General features: G+C 39.1%; 1 protein-coding gene across 4 annotated transcripts in view; it reads left to right on the forward strand.

The window, feature by feature from the left end:
• Positions 1-18808, forward strand: part of Akap11 (A-kinase anchoring protein 11) — a 44338-nt gene that overhangs the window by 5536 nt on the left and 19994 nt on the right. For all 4 annotated transcript variants that reach the window (XM_005370874.2, XM_005370875.3, XM_013355061.2 and 1 more), the window contains exons 2-6: positions 8318-8427; positions 11390-11506; positions 14932-14979; positions 16661-16795; positions 18146-18413. In XM_005370874.2, coding sequence (XP_005370931.1) covers positions 8368-8427; positions 11390-11506; positions 14932-14979; positions 16661-16795; positions 18146-18413 — 628 coding nt within the window. In that variant the 5' untranslated portion in view covers positions 8318-8367. The remainder of the gene's footprint in view (positions 1-8317; positions 8428-11389; positions 11507-14931; positions 14980-16660; positions 16796-18145; positions 18414-18808) is intronic.

The raw sequence follows: 18808 nt of genomic DNA on the forward strand, positions 1-18808 counted from the left end.
TTATTCTGAGATTCTTGGAGGAAGGATTGCCTTTTCAGAGTGAGGAAAAGGTAAGAGCCAGTGACTGGCTATTTTGCTTTTTGGATCTTCAGGTTGAACCCCACTTTATCACCCTGAGGTTTTATTAATTATGCTACCTGTGCATGCGCGCTTGCACACACACACAGTATGCTTAATAAATTCTGATACTGTGGGATTGCTTGTTCTTTAATTCCTCTGTTTTGCTTTGATAGTTTATATTCTAATATTTACAATTTCACTTTGGTTTCAATCTGCTCTTACTACATCTAGCATGTTTTTCATTTTAGAAATGCTTCCCTCATCTTTAATGTTTTTATTAATACAGGAATTATACATAGTGTCCCAACAATTTTGTACACGAATATAATGTATTAACCATATTCACCCCATTACCTTATTATGTGTGTTCTCCTCCTACTCTGGTGACTCCCTTCCACTTTCCAATTCATCTCTTTCTACTTTGATGAGTTGTTTTGTTTTTTTGGTGACCCAGTGAATCTCAGGGTTGCTTAGACAATATAGGTGAGGGGTTATTTACAGGGCCATAGAGCAAAGGAAGCCTCCTTTACTCCCTCAGCAACTATTAACTGTTTATGGATTTTGGTGGTGGGGAGGTCTCATGGAGCCCTACTCCATAGCTACTTTTAACTGCCTATGAATACAGACAGATGTTAATGAGCCCAGTCTTCTATGGGTCTCATATAGGTGATTACAGCTGCTTTGAGTTCAGGAGTGTCATGCCAAGCCATGCAGAGAACACAGCATCCCACCCTATCCCCTCTGTTGATGGTCCCTGAATTAGAGGGATAATACAGGTCTCTCAAGCCTTCAGTAGCCAGTTAGTTATTCTCATCACTGTTCGTGTTTTAGTCTGCATTTTACCACTGCCCATTGCAAAAAAGAACTCGTCTAATCAAAGTTGACAGCAGCATTGATCTGTGGAACTAAACATAGTAATTTAGAAGATAATTTGGTGGGCATCTCATTCCATAAGTCTACAGCTGTAGTTACTTCACTAGGGCCTGTGACCTCCCAGCCATGGGAGCCTTTTACCAGTTTATAGTACCAGAGTGAATTTCCTTTTGTTCTAATTAGAAAGTTATTGGTTATTCCTGTAATTTGTTCCTATTGCATCAGTGGGCACATCTTGCCTGGCAGGTTAGTAATGTAGTCCAGATGAGTAAACCTGTTGATGACAGTCTAACCCCAGATACTTGCATTGTGCTTTCCATCACTCTGAGGGCTGCCCAGCAGGGAGGAAGCCTCTATGTCAGTTCCTGTGATCAGACTATGTGGTGTCTTCAGTAATAACATCTATTGTTTTGGGGGCCTTAGGGACCTCCCTGACTAACAGCCCATAAGGAGATACTCCCCACCCCCAGCCCTGGACTTTTAATAACCTGTTCAGGCTACCTTTTCATACTTAGGCTTGTTTTTGTTTTTAAGATAGCTCACCAAGTATGATGCATATGTATGGCTTTTCATAATCCTTGGTTTTGGTTGACTCCTCACCTCTTCCTCTCTTCCATTTCCCCACCCACTCCTATTTGCTTAATCTACCCACCTGCAGGGTTCCCCTTCTTGCCTTCTTAAAGTTCTCTTTTAGTCTTTGGTGTCTAGTGTTTCTTCTTTTATCATGATCGTGTTTTCCTCACCCTTGTATGTGTGGAACACAGTGTCAGGATTCTGTGGAGGAATGTATATTAAAAGGGGATTTATTAGAGTGGCTTCCATGCTGTAGGCTAGCTTGTCCAACAGTGGCTGTCTCCTAATGGAAAAGTGTTGTTCTTTTTTAAAAATGCTGCCAGATCCCCGTAGCAGTAGACAGCAGAAATGCTATAGGTCCCAAATGGTGGCAGCGGGCCATGTGGCGGCAGACAGCGGGCCCTGGGAGCAGCCAGTCCCAGGCAGAGATGGCTGCTGGTCCCAGAGCAGTGGTGGCGGGCCATGTGGTAGCAGACAGTGGGCCCCAAGCAGAGACAGCTGCTGGTCCCTGAGCAATGACTGGTTCTAGGCAGGGAGACACATGGCGGGCGGGCAGAAGACAGAAACATGGATAGACACGACATGCAGGGTGAGGTTGAATGTTTATTCAGGGGGTTATGGAGGAGGAGGAAGGGTGAAGGGGGGAGAGAGAGAGAGACAGAGACAGAGACAGAGAAGGGGGGAAGCAGAGAAGTGGGGAGGTAGAAACGAAGCTGCCTCTCCAAGAGGAAGATGGAAAAGAGAGAGAACGAGCTCAGGCTAGAAGCTGAAGATCAGCCTGCCTCAGTGGATGGGGAGGGGAATGGGTGTGGCTTGTCTCTTAAAGGGACCAAAACCATAACAAAAGGCTCAAAATCTGGTAGTTGTTCAATCCATGATGTTCAGTGTCTTGGCTGGTCTTCAGTCTGTGCTGGAATCCTGTAGAGTTAGGTTCTTAATTCCAGTGAGGAATGCCTCAGCAGCAGGATCAATGAACTTGTCAGCAAGAGTGACGGCAAGCAGTTTAAAAGCAAAAGCTTTCTTCCATGTCCTTTGATGTAGGCTACCATAAGAAGGTGTAGCCCAGATTTAGGGCGGGTCTCCTGTCCTTACATGATCTGGACTTAAGATGGGTCTTCTGTCGTAGACCATTTATTGGGGTTACATTTGTTGCAGTCCAGACACAATGGGTTCATACGTTCTAGGGTAGGGATGCGTGCATTAGAAATGTTAGGCAGAATAGACAGAGCTACAAAGAAATACAGAGACATAGGATAGTACCCGGAGGACAACTCAATGAATACTGAATCTGCCTGTGTTTATTTTTATATGTTTATATACCCCAATTCAAAGTGAGAGAAGGCAAAAGACCACTTTAACATGACACAAAGACAACCAGAACAGTTCATTGCTTCAGTACTTGAGATATCAAGCCACTATTTCCCGAGTTAAGCATTCTGGTTTTTTGGGAAGTATATGCAGTGAATACAGCTTAGACCAAGTATCCTGTAGGCAGCCACTCCCTATGTCAAACCTTCTATTTTAAAGAAGGAGCAGGAATAGGCTTGAATTCTTTGACCTTTGGTCAGGGTGGAGCAGATCCACCTCTTTGGGCCGTCTTAATGTTTAAAACACCAAGTAAACACACCCTCAGTCAGGATATCTTGGTTGTAGCCACACCTGTTGTCAACTTATTTGAAAGAGTAAAAATAAAGTCAAACTGACCTGCAGTCAAGGTGGAACAGTGTTGTAAGAGGGGCCTCTTGTTGGTTTCCTGGCCGCCTGGCTGCTCAGACCCGAAATAATCACACAGAAACTATATTATTTAAATCACTGCTTGGCTCATTAGCTCTAGCTTCTTATTTGCTAACTCTTACATCTTAATTTAACCCATATCCATTAATCTGTGCATCACCATGAGGTGGCCTACCAGCAAAGTTACAGCGTCTATCTCTAGCAGCAGCTCCATGGCTTCTCTCTGACTCTGCCCTCTTTCTCCCAGCATTCAGCCTAGCTTTTCCCGCCTAACTAAGTTCTACCTTGCTATAGGCCAAGCCAGTTTCTTTATTCATTAACCAATAAAAGCAGCACATAGACAGAAGGACCTCCACATTAGAGCAGGACTCAACATCTGTGGGCTCCCACTGTCTTCTCACTTCAAATGACCCAAACAACAAAATCCCTCACAAGTGGCCCAGCTGCTTGGGTCTTCACTGATTCTAGATGTAGTCAACTTGACAACCAAGATCAACCATCACACACCATTACACTGTGACTTCACAGTCTTTCTGCTCCGATTCTCATTGTTATTTTTTTCAGTGTATTGCTTCTAGGTCTACACTTGTCCTTTTTCTCCCAGTTAGTGTCAGATTTTCCTCCTTTGCATGTTCATCTTTAATTGTCTGCCCACAGTTGAGTTTTTCTTTATTACTTGATGTGCACTTTTCCAGAGAGCTGGCTCTTGCCTGATGAGCCACAACAAGGACGTTTTGTTTTCCCTACTCTGCTCAGTGAGAGTGTGAACTATTCCAAACCTTGTTTGGCCTTAAATACTGCTTGGTACACTGCTGTCTGGTTAATTCTCCAGCCTCAGGTGCACAGTCTGTTTTTAGCTAAAAGTTCTAGGGAAACCCTCCTTCAGCCCTCTGGAGCTCTTACTGTCTTTGCATTCTCCCTTTAATACTCTGTCCCGTAATATGAATGTTTGTTTACAAAACTCACTGTGACTGCCAGACTTTGCTATCCTGTGTTGTGACCTGGAAGTAGCTGGCAAGCAGTGTTTCCTTTCTGCGGTATCAGTCACACCCTGCATTGCTGTTGTCTGATGTTTGAAAACCAGTGTTTGGTATGTATGTTACACTATTTTGTTGTAGTTTGATGGTAAGTTTAAAGTATATTTATTACATATTTCAAACGAGATTTATTTTATTTTTTGAGAGTCTTGCCTAGACCAGCCTTGACCTCTTAGTCCTGCCTCAGCCCTGAACCTAAGATTACATGTGTGTGCAATCACAAGATTACTTTTTATTTAGCAACTGTTTGAATCCTGCCATGTTCAGATACAAATTTGAGCTCACAAAATAGATGTATGCAAACAATGGCACCTAAAAATAAGGACAAACCACTTGGAAGAATAAAGGAGATGTTGAATGTTGGGAAAGGGGCAGGGAAAGATGAGAGAAGAGTCAAGCTTTCCTCAGAGAGAGATCCTTGAAGATGCATGAAGAATGAGTGCAGGTTAGCTGAGTGAGTGGGTTTGGAGCATGACATAGCAGGGATTGGTCATTTATTAGTTGTGATCAACAGTATGGATTGAGGGCAAGTTGTGGTTGACTCTATGGTCTTGGTTTGCTGACTTTTAATGAAATAGATTGGAGAGTGTTTAAAGAAGTTTTATTCGGGTTTTAAGCATACTTTTTTTTCCCCCTATCCGAGATAGAGTTTCTCTGTGTAGTCCTGACTATTCTGAAACTTCCTCTATAGACTAGGGTGGCCTTGAACTCAGACACATCTGCCTCTGCATTGGAGTGCTAGGATTAAAGGTGTGGTTCCCCCCAATAACTGGCTTAACAATACTTATTTTTTATAGTAACTATACTTGACTCAGTCTGTTTTGTGTACTTAAGGTAAGTTACTTCTGGAGAGAATAGATTTGTTTAGCTCACAGATTTAGAGACTCAAAGCCCCAGATTGAGTAGCTCTACTTTTTCAGCCTCTAGTCAAGGCTTTCTAGATAAATCACAACATAGTAGATGATATTATGGCCCAAGTTTGTGCTGGAGGAAGAGATGAGTGGTGGGCCTGGAAGCCAGACAGCTGGAAGGAGCTGCTGTCTACAGCTCATGGGTGCTTAATCTAGTCCCATGGGAGCCAGAACTGCCATGGAGCAACAGTAAATTATTTGTGAAGGCTGTGCCTCCAGGGCCTAGAGATCCCCAGAGCCTCAACTCTTTAATGTTTCACTATCTTTACCATTCTCATGACCAACTCTAGGACGTGATCCTCTAGGGTCAGGCCATGTCCAAACCCTAGCAGAGATGCTTACTTGTAAATGTCTAGTAGAACATTTAGATAAGAGGATTTGAAACTGAAGCATAGGATGGAACTGAAACTCTAAATTAGAAACTTAATTGTGTAGTTTAAACCACAGATAAAGTATCTTTGGAAAACTAAAAGGAAGCAAACCAATGAGGGCAAGGATTAAAGGAAAAAAAACGACTATTGACAAAACTGGATCTTCTAAGTGTGTGGCTTTAGAAACAATCTGATTGATAGGTCTTGATTTGAGAGCTTGTGAAGATCGTGGGTTGTAGTTGTAATTTCTGGTGGGAAGGTGTTTTATGCCTGAGTCCTCTGATTATAAAAAGGTCAAGTTACAGGTGGATTTGAGTTGAACAGTTCTTAAACTGGAGATGAAGTAGGAAGGCTTGAGAAGTTGTAGGTTTTTTAATCATTAAAGAATTTATGTACATCTAGAAAAATATAAGATAATTATCCATGATAAAACCCCTATCTGTAGCCTGCCTACTATATGCATGTGTGTGTGTGTGTGTGTGTGTGTGTGTTTACGTTTACTCACACTCAGTTACAGATTTTACACTGGGTGGGATAATGCATGCATGCTGGAACTGGCCTTATTTGATAATTTTTTAAAAGATTTATTTATTTATTATGTATACAACATTCCTTCCATGTGTGCCTGCAGGCCAGAAGAGGGCACCAGATCTCATCATAGATGGCTGTGAGCCACCATGTGGTTGCTGGGAATTGAACTCAGGACCTCTGGAAGAGCAGCCAGTGCTCTTAACTGCTGAGCCATCTCTCCAGCCCCATTTGATAATTTTTTTATCTTCTCATAAAATCAGGTAGATGGTATTTTGTAACATTAAAAAAAGTTCTTGTTATCAGTTTCTGGAACTGTTTTCAAGATGTTTCCTTTCCTAGGTTGTGCAAATCATTTGCAGCATTCTGCAAATCTGCTTCCTCATCATTTTCCACATCTGGATAATAAGTGAATTTATTTAAATCAAGGAACTTATAGATTATTTTTACTTTTTATTTCTGGTTCACTGACCAGTCTTGCACTATTTTTTTTGTGAATTTTGTGGAAGAATGTGTGCTGGGAGGTTTGAGATGTGAAGTTGCAGGATCGGAGGTGTAGATATTTGTTCAGCACCCTGCATCTCTGTTCTGAGTTCTTTATAGTTGTTTCTCTAATCGTTTCTATGTCTCTTTATGAATTTTGTGATTTTTTTCTTCTAGATATGTGTGTGCGGTTGTTTGTTGATGCACATTGCTTTTGCGTTGTTCCTTAAGAGATTTGTTAGCAGTGTTTTTATTTCCTGTTTCTTCCCTGAGCTCTAGCTATTCCACTTCTAGCTGTTGCATGCTGCTAGGCTTGTCTCTCAGCACTATCTTTTCAACTAAATTCCCTCTTATTTCTTTACCGTATTGTGATTCCTTGATTAGAATTCTTTACTCATCCAGAATAGGGCATGAGCAGGTGTTAAGTGTGCAGCTTGTTATAACAGTATTTTATGGGAAGATGTTACATGTTTGCTTGGGCAGTTATAAACTAGAATAATCCTCCCTTGCTGTTTTTCTTTGTCTTCCACCTGTCTTTGCAGTTCCAAAGTTTTTGTTTTGTTTATTTCCCCCAGAAGAGTGCCATGTCATTCCATACGGATTCTCTTTTACATTGCACAGATATTCTTTTGGTAGGTATTTGACTTAAGTTAAATACAAAGCAGCATGTCTCTGTGCTCCTTGACATGATGATCATGGGCTAAATCTCTGGAACTGTAAGCAAGCGCTCAATTAAATGCTTTCTTTTCTAAGAGTTGGCACGGTCATGGTGTCTCTTCGCAGCAATAGAACAGTGACTAAGGAGAGATGATGATGTGTGATATACACTCACACCTCAGTTTTATCTCTGTAGTGAAAGTATAGAAAAAGAATATGAAATTAGCACTTTACTAAACTCTAGACTTTTTAAAATCTGGGGAGGGGACTACAATGAAGTTGTGCTGAAGTGACTGGCTTAGAAACCTCAAATAGGCATGCCTTAAAGAGACTCGCTTAACTAACTGAGATACTGAAACAACTTTTCTTATATATTTATTGCTTTAATTTTTTTTGTTTTTATTATTTAGAATTCAGTTCTCAGCTTCTGCCCTTTACTATAATCCCACGTTTCCCCATGAGGCTTTGGGTCCAATAAGACCATTGTTTTCTCACTGTCCTTAGTGTGTGGTACGAGTAGACCTTAAATGAATGGACAGCACTCTGCACAGATAGAGCAGCTGGATGGCTGCATAATGCTCTTAGTCGGTTGAAGTCCCCAAAAGTTTTTTGTATGAAAGCATCATTAAAAAGTTTAGTATTAGTTTGAGAGCTTTGTGTGTGAGGTATGTCATTCTACCAATTCCTTTTTGAACTCTAGGCATTGGTATAAGCTCAAACTTCCAGATGAGGATTTTGGTTTTGTTCACCTGTAATTCTCCATACATGTACAAATTTCACATTCTCACCTGTGTAGTGTTAAAACCTTCAGTTGCATGGGTAGTAATACTTTCAGTGTTTAGTGTTGTTTCAGGGGTAGATGAGTGTCTCTGGGCTACAGAAATGGATTCCTTCTTGTGACAGTGTACACGTTTATAAATGTTTTCCCCATATAACATATATGGTTGCTAAATGAGCTTTTAGGTCTCAGTACTTTTGTTCCTATTTTTCTTTAAATGCATGCATTTGAAGAAATTCTTTAGTATAAAATGCTTGCCTGAATCACAAAAATGAGTAAATAAGTTGTTTTCTTTTCATATGTCTCCTTTAGGTGTTTCGTGAATTTACTCTTCAGCCATCGCATACTGCAGTCGTACAATTATGGCGGCTTTCCAGCCTTTCAGGAGCAGTCACATAAAGAATAAAGCATCTGTCCGGAAAGTAAGTCCAGGGTATTAGGTTCCTTTCAGTGAAGGGTAAAAAATATGTCGGTTCTTTTCTAGTTTTTAAATGAAGCTCAATACTTAACTTCTAACATTCAAATACTGCAAACGCAAACGTGTATGAAAACAGTGGTGTGAAGTCATGGTTGTAATGATGTTAGTCTCTAGAATCTTACTGCTCAGAACACAGTGTCTCTCATTTCTGCACAGACATTTTCCATCTGGATTTTTTTTTTGAGTTAACTATCTTATATATATTCATCACTACCTTAAAAGTGTATAAGAAATATTAACCACTCATTTATTCAGCAAAATGCACTTGAGTGCCTGTTGCATGTCAGGACTATGCTAGATGTTGAGTAATTCATGAGGTAGTGAAAAATTACTTTTCTTGTGTGTATGGTGCTATGGGTTGAACCCAAGGCCTTGAATGTGCAAATAAGTTGCTCTCCCAGTGAGCGGTGTTCCTAGCCCCCTTCACATCCTCTTCCCACCCTTTCCCTTTTTATCTTGTTGTACGGTCTTAGTGCATTAGCTAGGCTGACTTTGAAGTAGCTTTGTGTGCCAGACAGGCCTCGAGCTCGCCACTGCTCCTGCCTGTCCTCCCAGGTAGCGAGGAGTGCAAGCCTGCAACAGGCTTGGCCATTAGTTCTCATCATCGCTTACTCCTCCTAAACCAGTTTACTTAGTCTGCATTCCGACTTTGGGTTTTGTGTTTGCTGTAACTAGAGGAGGAAGAGAAGAAAGGAGATTAGAGGGTGCTGTCTGGTGAGAGTCAGTTCCTGGACTTCAGCCTCTTCTTATGACCCTGTTGACCTTGCCCGTGAACAAGATCTTTGAGTTCATTAAGGTGTTTTCCTTGCTGTTCTGATTATATTTTGATGGTTCTTCTCTCTTTGGAGAATGCTTATTCACCTAAGGTGGGTGAGGGGGGGTCGGCTTGTCATGCTCTGCGGTAGCAGGTCCATTGTGCGCCCTCTCACATTTGCTATTCGTCTGTGTTTCCCGGAACTCAGGCTTGTACCTTGCGGCTTTATGTGTAGTGACTTCTGCCTAGAAATGCCGTTTGCTCTAAGAATGTCATGAATTTATATTGATGCTTCAAGCTCATATTTATATTTTTTCTTGTTTATGTACACAGATTAGGGTGAAAACCTCCATTAATGAAAGCGAAACTGTACATATTGGCAGTTTTAAGGTCTACTGACTAGTTGGAAAAAAAAAAACTCAGAACCATAAGCAACTCATGTATTTTCTACTTGGATTCACCTTCTGTTAGCATCTTGCCATATCCACTCTCTTCCGTGTGCATACCTTATGTTTCTCTTAGTAGTTGTGTGGAAAATGCCCTTTGGACCTTGCTTTATGTGTTTTATCTATACTCCTAAGAAAACTGTTTGTCTGAAACTGTATCTGACATTTAGTCTGAGGGACCCCCAGTCATCTCAGATGCCCTCCTAGGTTTCTCACATACTGCATTTGAGTAGTTTTATTACCACCATTCTAGGCCATTCCAGTGGTGTCGGTTTTTTTCTCATGATATCACATGAGAAAAATAGCCAGTAAAGCACCCCAAGTTAGTTTTCAGTGTAATTCTCATCTGGAATACTGCAAAGGCTTTGTTTTCTTCTTTGCTATCAGGTTAGGAGAAGCATATCATTGATGTTTTTGAGGAAGCGGTCAGGATTGTAACCATCTGCTGTCTCTAGTATAAATGTAGAATAACTAAGTGTTTAGAAAGGAAACTATGTCATGTGTCTCCCCAAAGCTTTTAACCCAGTAGATTTAGGATACATTGATAACTCTTTCCAAATCAGTTAATTACATTGAGAGTTACAAAGAAGATTTTCTATGGTATCAGTTTGTCTATATTTGTCAACCAGTGATCATAGGTAAAGAAGCATGCTGTATAACTGAATGCAGGAGTTGTGATGCATTATCATTTGTGTTCTTTTTGATGTTTTGATTATTCCAGATTTAGCCAGCAGGGATTCCTGGCTAATACACTGACTTCTGTGTTCTTTTGAAATTGCCCTATTAGTCTATGATCACTTCCCTGTTGTCTGGCACAGTTAGATGGTGTAGCTTTTTTGTATGTTCTCTGTCTATGATCTGGAACCAGACATTTTTTGAGGAGCTCTGGTTATTTATATATAAAGAAATACGGGCTAATGTTAATAAGTGAGATTGAAATTTAATGTTATGTTTTTCTTGAATAGTATTATCTCTTAAATTACAGATTTGTATTTAATAAATTTTTCATAGCAGCTATTTGTTGACTTCATGTAAAATGTGAGGAGAAAAAGAGAATGGAATATAGTTTCCATGATTTGGCTCAATGGGTAGAAAAAATAAACATATGAGTATTATAATCATAATATGTTATGATATAGATCAAGTGGTTTTAATCTGAAAACAGTATAGGAGAAAATTAGGCTAGAAGAGCAGTATTACCTGGAGGCAGAGGGAAGTGGCTGCTGCCTTTCGGTCTGACTCAGTGTCCTCTTCCTTCCTCGGCTCCTCATTTGTGACAACTTCCTTTCCCAGACATGAGTCTCTTGCCTTATTTTCATCATCCAGCTGCCTTAAGACCTGGAAAATCTTATTTTTAGCTACTATGGTTTCCTTTGTCTCTAAAGGGAAGAATCGTTGGTATTGATGTGCCATTCTAGTTCCTTTATCTCACACATTATATGAATTGTTTCTGTTATGCTAGTGACTTGGAAATAAAATACGTGATTTGTTAATTTTAGTGTAAAGAAAGTGTAAGTAAATCTGGAGCGTAAGACCTGTATGGTCTTCGAGTAACTTGACTTTTTTTCTTAGCTGAACTGAGTTTCTCAAATAATATCAAAAAATGTCAAATGACTTAATTGAAGAATGAGTAACTCTGTAAAACTCAGTAACTTAGCTCTCTTCCATATTTTAGAATTAAGTTGTCTTGTTTATTTATTCCCCAGAGCTTCAGTGAAGATGTGTTCCCGTCTGTGAAGTCTTTATTACAGAGTGAGAAGGAGCTGTGCAGTGTATCTGGAGGAGAGTGTTTAAACCAGGATGAACACGCCCACTTCACTGAGGTTTGCACATGACTCTTTGAACCCTTTCCCAGTCAAGCACAGTATGTTTTCATGCACCTTTGCAGGACTGCAGGGTGTTTTTTTTTTTTTTTTTTTTTTTTTTTTTTTTTAAAAAAGTACATAATCCTAACATAGGTATTGGGAGACTGTTGGTTTCTTTGAGGGTGTGACCTGGTATGTTGACCATGCTCCAATGCAGGCCTCATATGTAAGAGTATTTGGGCAACACAAATTGGACCTGGAGCCTGTCCTGGAACTAGCTCTTGTAGACCAGGCTGGTCTCGAACTCACAGAGATCCGCCTGTCTCTGCATCCCGAGGGCTGGGATTAAAGGCGTGCGCCACCACCGCCCGGCCAAGAGAACACAAAGTTGGGTGGGAAGGGGGGTAGCGGCTAACCTGGAATAAGTTGAAGGGTGAATATGATCAAAATACACTGGGTGAAAATTCTTAAATAATTGATAAAAGTGTGATTTAAAAATAAGTGTATATTTTAAATCATAGCTAACATCATTGGCTGTTATCAGCCTGTTTGTAAGTGCAGAGGTGTTACTAGCCTCTCCTTGGGCAGGTAGAGCTAATTCAGTGGCTGCAACTTTTATACTAAGTTATTTTTTTTATCCTGAAATATAAAAAATACACATTTCATGTAGTCACTTTTTTAGTTCTTTTCTTGACTGTTTCAGAGCTTTGATTTAAAGTATAAAGTAGGAATTAAGATACTTACCACTTGGGAATGGGATGAATATATTGTTTATATATTTTATCTTTCTCATCTGTTTATCTGCAGTAGCCCATGTTTTCATCTTTGTTTGAATTTATTGTTATTTTTTCTTTTGATTTTTGAGACATGGTTTCTCTGTGTAGTTTTGAAACCTATCCTGGCACTTGCTCTGTAGACCAGGCTGGCCTCGAACTCGCAGAGATCTGCCTGTCTCTGCCTCCCAAGTGCTGGGATTATTGGCGTGCGCCACCACCACCCAGCGTAAGAGTGATATTCTTTAAAGCATCTGTATACCATCATCACATCCATACTACAAATTAAGAAATATGGTATTGGGAGTTAAGACTATAGCTTGAGGATAGATCATTTTTCTAGCATGTGCAGAGGCTAGGTTTAGTATTATGATCAAAAAAAGCGATATTCGGTCTTCACAGCTAAAAAATTAGTACTCAGACTTAGAACTGTCCTTTTTGAAATGAGTTTTCTTTTTTGGAGGGGGATTTTCAAGATAGAGTTTCTCTGTGTAACAGTCCTGGAACTCATTTTGTAGACCTGACCAACCCTGCCTGGCTGAAATGAGGTTTCTAATAAACTTTGTTTTCTTGCTTGGTGGTGGGAGGTTCCTATTCCTGAGGGATTCTTTACCTGATGTTCCCTAGAAAGAAGAGTAAACCTGTTAGGTGAAGAGAGTTCTACCACCTGAATCTCCCCACTGTCAACTAGCTAATTATGTCACCTGATTTATCTTCTTTGCCTCCCTCTTTCACTTTATCTTAGTAGGGCTGAGCCATTCTTAATTCACAAAGTTGTTGCCATGTGTGATAAGTCTCCTGTGCCCTCCCACTCAGTTTTGGAGCCCATATTCCCTGCTTGTTCACATGCCCATGTTTCCAGCCTGTTCCTTCATGAGGTCTTCCCTGTCATCCAGAGGTAGCAGACTCCCTTGGTATCTCCAGGACCCAGTGACAGCTTTTTTTTTTTTCTTTTGTGTTCAGCAAGAAAACTTGAAAGAATAGATTTCTGTCCCACTTTAGGGTATGGATATCTCAAACACCTGAGTTTTGTTTTCTTTTTCTTTTTTTCCCCCCTGTTTCCTCCAGTGTACTGGTTCATGTTAAGCCAAGTATTTCTGAATACCAAGTACTGTTGCAACTTGGCAGTGGCTGACTTAAAATTTTGTTGTTGTCTTTTAAGTTTTCCTACAGGTATATATTATATGTCACATCTGTTTCCCATACCTTCCCTTTCTACATCTCTTCTCTTCTGTTAATCCGTGACTCTCTAGACAATTTTACTTCTTTCATTTAATACATAAATGCATATTTTTATGTGATTGTATAAAATCTAGGAACATAAATATCTGCTTGAAAAAAGGAAAGAAATAAGTGCTTATGTTTTAGGGAGAGAAACTATATTGCTATTGCCTGGAAATGTTATGAGAAACAGGCTTCTATAGGTTAACAGTTTGCCAGGTGCCGAGAGAGATGCCCAGAGGGTACCTAACACTCCACTGAATTAGTAGCCATAGTTCGTGAGAGTAAAGTGTCAGGGTAATTTTAGTTTCTGATTATCTTCTGAGTCTTCCGAAAGGAGTCAGGGTATTCAGTGTAGTTTTGCATCTTAACCATCCCACTTCTCCCCAGTGTGTTAATTGCTATTATTTAAATATTTCTAGAAACAGCACTTATTTGGTAGATAATTCACAATTTTTTTCCAAAAGGAAAGGTGCTAGTATGATGACAAGGACATAAATATACATTTAAAAAATTGCTTTTCAGCCTATATTCTTTTTCAGTCTAAATTGGAGTACTGAGAATTAAAAAAAAAAAAGTGAATGTTGTTTGTCCTGTGAGTTAGGAAGAAGAGAACAGAGGACAGCAGTGAGGAAAATAAGGTCATAGGAAACTTCCCAGTTAATCACTGCTAATTAGTTTGGTACATTGCCTTTCAGTATTATTTTTCATGTTTATGTTTTTTTTTAAGAATAAGGAACAAGTTATGTGCATATTATGTATTTTTTTGTAATTTGTTCTTTTTACTTAATATATTTCCTTGTACCATTAGAAAATGCATAGAAATCTGATGTCTGTGACCTTGTGTTGGGAGTAGCTGGAGGGTGCTGAAGGGAGAATCACACCCAATGATGAAGGAGCCTGGGGGATCTAGTCCCTGATCTACACAAGGAAGGTCTCTCTGAGAAGGCTCCTGGAGGAAGAACTTGTAGGAGGAAGAGGAGCCAGGCCTACAAGTGCCTGAGGAAGAGAACATATCAAGGGGATACAACAGCCAGGGCCTTAAGCAGTCATATACAGGACATGTGTTAGACCTAGAAAAGGGGTCCATGGGTTTGAATGAAAATGGGGGCAGCTTGAAGGCATCCACTAGCAACACTTGGAAGCATGGACAAGTGGCATGACAGTGGACAAGGACAGCGATAGTGGAGGAAAGAGGACATGGCAGTGGGATGGGCGCGAGTGGGGATGTTGAGCTATGCTTTGAGGGTGCAGGTGGGTGAGTTTGCTAGAGGGAAAGGTGGATGAGGGTAGAAGTTTTGAGAGCTACAGTGTGATGGAACCATGATCTTTGGAAGTACTACCTGTCCCATGTACTCTGCATGCTCTCCGTGCTTAATCAACACTCTGAGACAAGACTTGAAAAGGTAAAGTAATGGAGAGTTCTTTTTCTTTCTTTTTTTGATTCAGGTCACATTTCTGGGATTTAATGAAGAAACAGATGCTGCTCATATACAGGTGTGGTCAATTTATTGAATTGGCAAAGACTGGGAGACTACTTAAAATTTTTGGAGATTTGAAAATTTTACTTTAATGCTCAAAATTTACAATTTTAAGGTGTCTTCTAAAGTTAAAAGATAAGGCTGAAGCTAGACATAGTGGTGCATGCCTTTATTTCCAGAACTCAGAAAGCAAAGGCAGCCTAGTCTTTGAGTTCAGGGCCAGCCTAGCCTCAGGCTGTTCTGTATAATGTGTTCCATTGCTGCACAATGAGTCCCTTCCCTTCACTCCGTACCCTGTCTCCCCCAGAACAAAAATGGCATTTGAGATCAATATTTTGAGTGTGTTATGTACATTTTCACTTTCAACATTTTTATTAAGGATTCTTCTGTTGTTATTTTTGAGACAAAGTCTTGTTATATATCCGTGATCTGGCCTTGAACATGTAGAAACCCTGCTTCAGCCTCCCAGAGGTTGGGATAACAACTGTGTGCTATCATGCCTGGCTTTTTACAGATAATTCTGCTATGGAAAGGAGCTTTAGGTTTGACTATCAAAATCATTTAGATGAAAGCTTTAAACCACAGGTCATTTTCTTGATTCTTTCCATTATATTGTATGTGACATTTGTATATTCTAATAAGTTTCATAATTTTACTTTGCAGTAAAAATTCTTGTATTTTTATTAAAGTAGAATTAAATATAAGAGATCAAATTTGTAAAAGTCTCAGTTTTTACACTTTTATAAATTAGTACACATGTTTCTAGCCTGTTTCATTTAGGCATTTATAGAGGGATGGACATTTGAGGCTAGTAAAGGAAAGCTTGACAATTGTACAAGTTACTGTAAATACAGTTCTTTCTTGTGCTGCAGTTAGACATGGCGATTTTATATTAGTTCTTTCTGGTGGCTGGAACGAGCAAGCAGCCTTCCTACGACAGGTCACAGTCTCTCTGCAGACAACATACAGATATATAACTGGATGTGGAAGGCTGATGCAGGGTTACGCTGTGAGTCCAGCCAGGGCTGCATAGTTTCAGACCAGCCTGAGCTAGAGTGCGGCTGTCTCAAAATCAAAACACAAAAACACTTCTAAAGTGTTCTATTGGTCCTCAGGAGCTGCAGACAAGATTATATTTACAAAGCCTCTACTCTCTGTGGATCGAAGACTTGAATGAGTCTTGAGCTGGAAAAAAAAACAGTTACTAAAAAAAGGAGAGGAAGTGAAAAAGAAAGCTAGCTTCCCTTTAGCCTTCATAAATCTTTGAAGGCTTACTACAAGACCTTCAGAAAAAATGCACTTGTATTTTTTACAGAGTTAAAACTCAAGCTCTGGAGAAGGGTGTTCAGTAGCTTTCTGCATGAAAAACTAGTCACACCAAAGGATTTCTGGATGACCGTTGCTAGAAAACAATTAGATGTTAATGTCATAGATGGATGAGGAGCCCTGTTAAAATTGATTAGGTAGAGCAGCAGCAATGTGCTTGATAACTATAAATCAGTACTAAATAGCCTTAGTTTGCTTTATTTTTGAGTTTGAAAAATGGTTCTCTGTAGATTAACTGTATATGTGCTCTGTTATGAAGCAGACACTTTATTGACCAGTTTTATGGTTTTTTGATATGGACAGTGTGGACACCTTGACAGTGTTATTCTGTAGTGTCACTCATTGCTGTCACTATTATTATTTAAAACTAGGATCTAGCTGCAGTTTCACTGGAACTTCCAGACCTTCTGAATTCACTCCATTTCTGCAGTCTAAGTGAGAATGAAATCATTTGTATGAAGGATGTCAGTAAATCGTCAGCTGTAAGCAGTAGTCCTCTAAATCAGGTAATGATGGATCATTTCTAATCAGGTTTTTCAGGGCAGGTTTTTACTATATTTGCTCATTAATAGTGAACTTTTAAGTGGTTGGAGCTTTTCTTGTTATTTTAATTTAGTCTCAAGAAAATGGTATTGATAAAAATCTAACAAAGCATTGCTAGCGTTGAAGGATAGAATAATTTTGATCGTGGCTTATAAACTAAATTCCCCCCTGTGAAGTTCTCAGCAGTATGCAAGCACATACTAATTTTCTGGTGAAATGTTACCCTTCAGATTTCTTTGTATAATGTGAGTGACTGCTCCTATTTCATGGCTACCCCATATTTACATGTGTTCCATGCTGCATGTTCTAGCAAATGGACTTTCAGTTAACTTTCTGGTTAAAGATTTCTCCATGTAAAATGGACAATGATGTTATTTTCCTAAGACAGTCTTTAGTTCATAAGAATTTTTGATAATGTATGAAAGAAAAATGCTTTGCATATTAGGAAGTATGATATTTAAAATTGTATGAATACTTTACAATTTGGAGAACTTATTCTAGCTTTAAAATGCTGCTTTGCTAATCTTGAGGTTGGATGATTAGAATTCTCCCTTGTTTCCTGGATCATGTTGTTCACTCATATATATTGGCTTTATTTGCTGGGATATAAAGAGTGATTATCTGTTATATTTGGTTTCTCCTTTTTAAAAATAAATTCCTTATCAATGTTTGCATTTAAAAATCAGTGTGCATAGGGAAAACTAATGGCTTGTGTTCTTAATCAAAGCTATAAGCATAATTGTAAGTCTTAATACTAGAGAAGTATAAAGTCAAAGATAAGAGTAGTTCTTTTTTGGTAGGAGGGAAGCTGACATGTTGGGAGCTATAGGAAAATGGGATAACAAGTAAAATAGATCCTGGATCTATTTTTAGATAGGTCCATATTCCATATTTCCTATAGCTCTCAAGCATTCACAGTGTAGTGGGTGAGTTTGGTAAATGATTAAGTAAGACACATTACAGACATAGACTTAATGTAGAAAAAAATAATTTCCAAAGAGACTAGATTGACAGTAGGTTCTTTGATGTCTAAGGAGATAGAAAGGGAAAAATCTGAATACGTGGGAGAAAAAAAAAGATTGTTAAGGAAAAATTAAAGTGAGATTTAAATGGAAAAGTAAATATACTTCTTTAGATAAACTTTAGAAAAATTAAATACTTAAAATCATTAAACATTGCAGAGTTAAGGTACCTTTCAGGATGCATGCATTTCTTGCTCCCTCTCCCTCTGGCTTATTTCTAGGCTTCACTTCCAGGTAATATTTTATATTTAAACTTAAAACTGATTTTTATCATCTTTCATCTCTCCCAAGAGTCATCATTCTGGAATGCTTTGTGTCATGAGAGTGTCACCTACATTACCAGGACTCAGAATTGATTTTATCTTTAGTCTCCTAAGTAAATATGCTGCTGGTATAAGACACACCCTGGACACATACTTGCATCAGAAGCACCACCTTGAGACCGCTGATGAAGATGATGATGATGATACGAACCAGTCTGTGTCCTCCATAGAGGATGACTTTGTCACTGCCTTTGAGCAGCTAGAGGAGGAGGAGAGCGCAAAGCTGTGTAATGATGGTGTGTGTCTTTTGCTGGACTTTTTCCTAGAAATAGATTGAAAGTTTGGTTTTGAAGTTTTAAAAAAGACTTAACAGTTGAAATTTACTTTGAAATTTGATCCAGTTTAAGCATTTTAATAGTTTTACTTATTACAGAAGAATTAATTTTTCTGTGATATTTAAGTTCATTATTAGCTACTTTTTAATTTGCTGTTTCTCTTCTTAGATAGTATTGTTCAAGCCTTGTTTATCTCAGACTTTACTCTTTGAAACATTTGCTCAAATGTCAAAACAGCTGGCAGTTACAAGTAATTTTTCTAACATAAATGACAATGTGCTGAGCATTCCATAGGTCATATACTTGAAGGCATAGGGTGAAATGGGATTGTTTTATTAAAAGGTACATTTCTTCCT

The sequence above is a fragment of the Microtus ochrogaster genome, unplaced genomic scaffold, assembly GCF_000317375.1.
Source record: "Microtus ochrogaster isolate Prairie Vole_2 unplaced genomic scaffold, MicOch1.0 UNK88, whole genome shotgun sequence".
NCBI classification, from domain to species: domain Eukaryota; kingdom Metazoa; phylum Chordata; class Mammalia; order Rodentia; family Cricetidae; genus Microtus; species Microtus ochrogaster.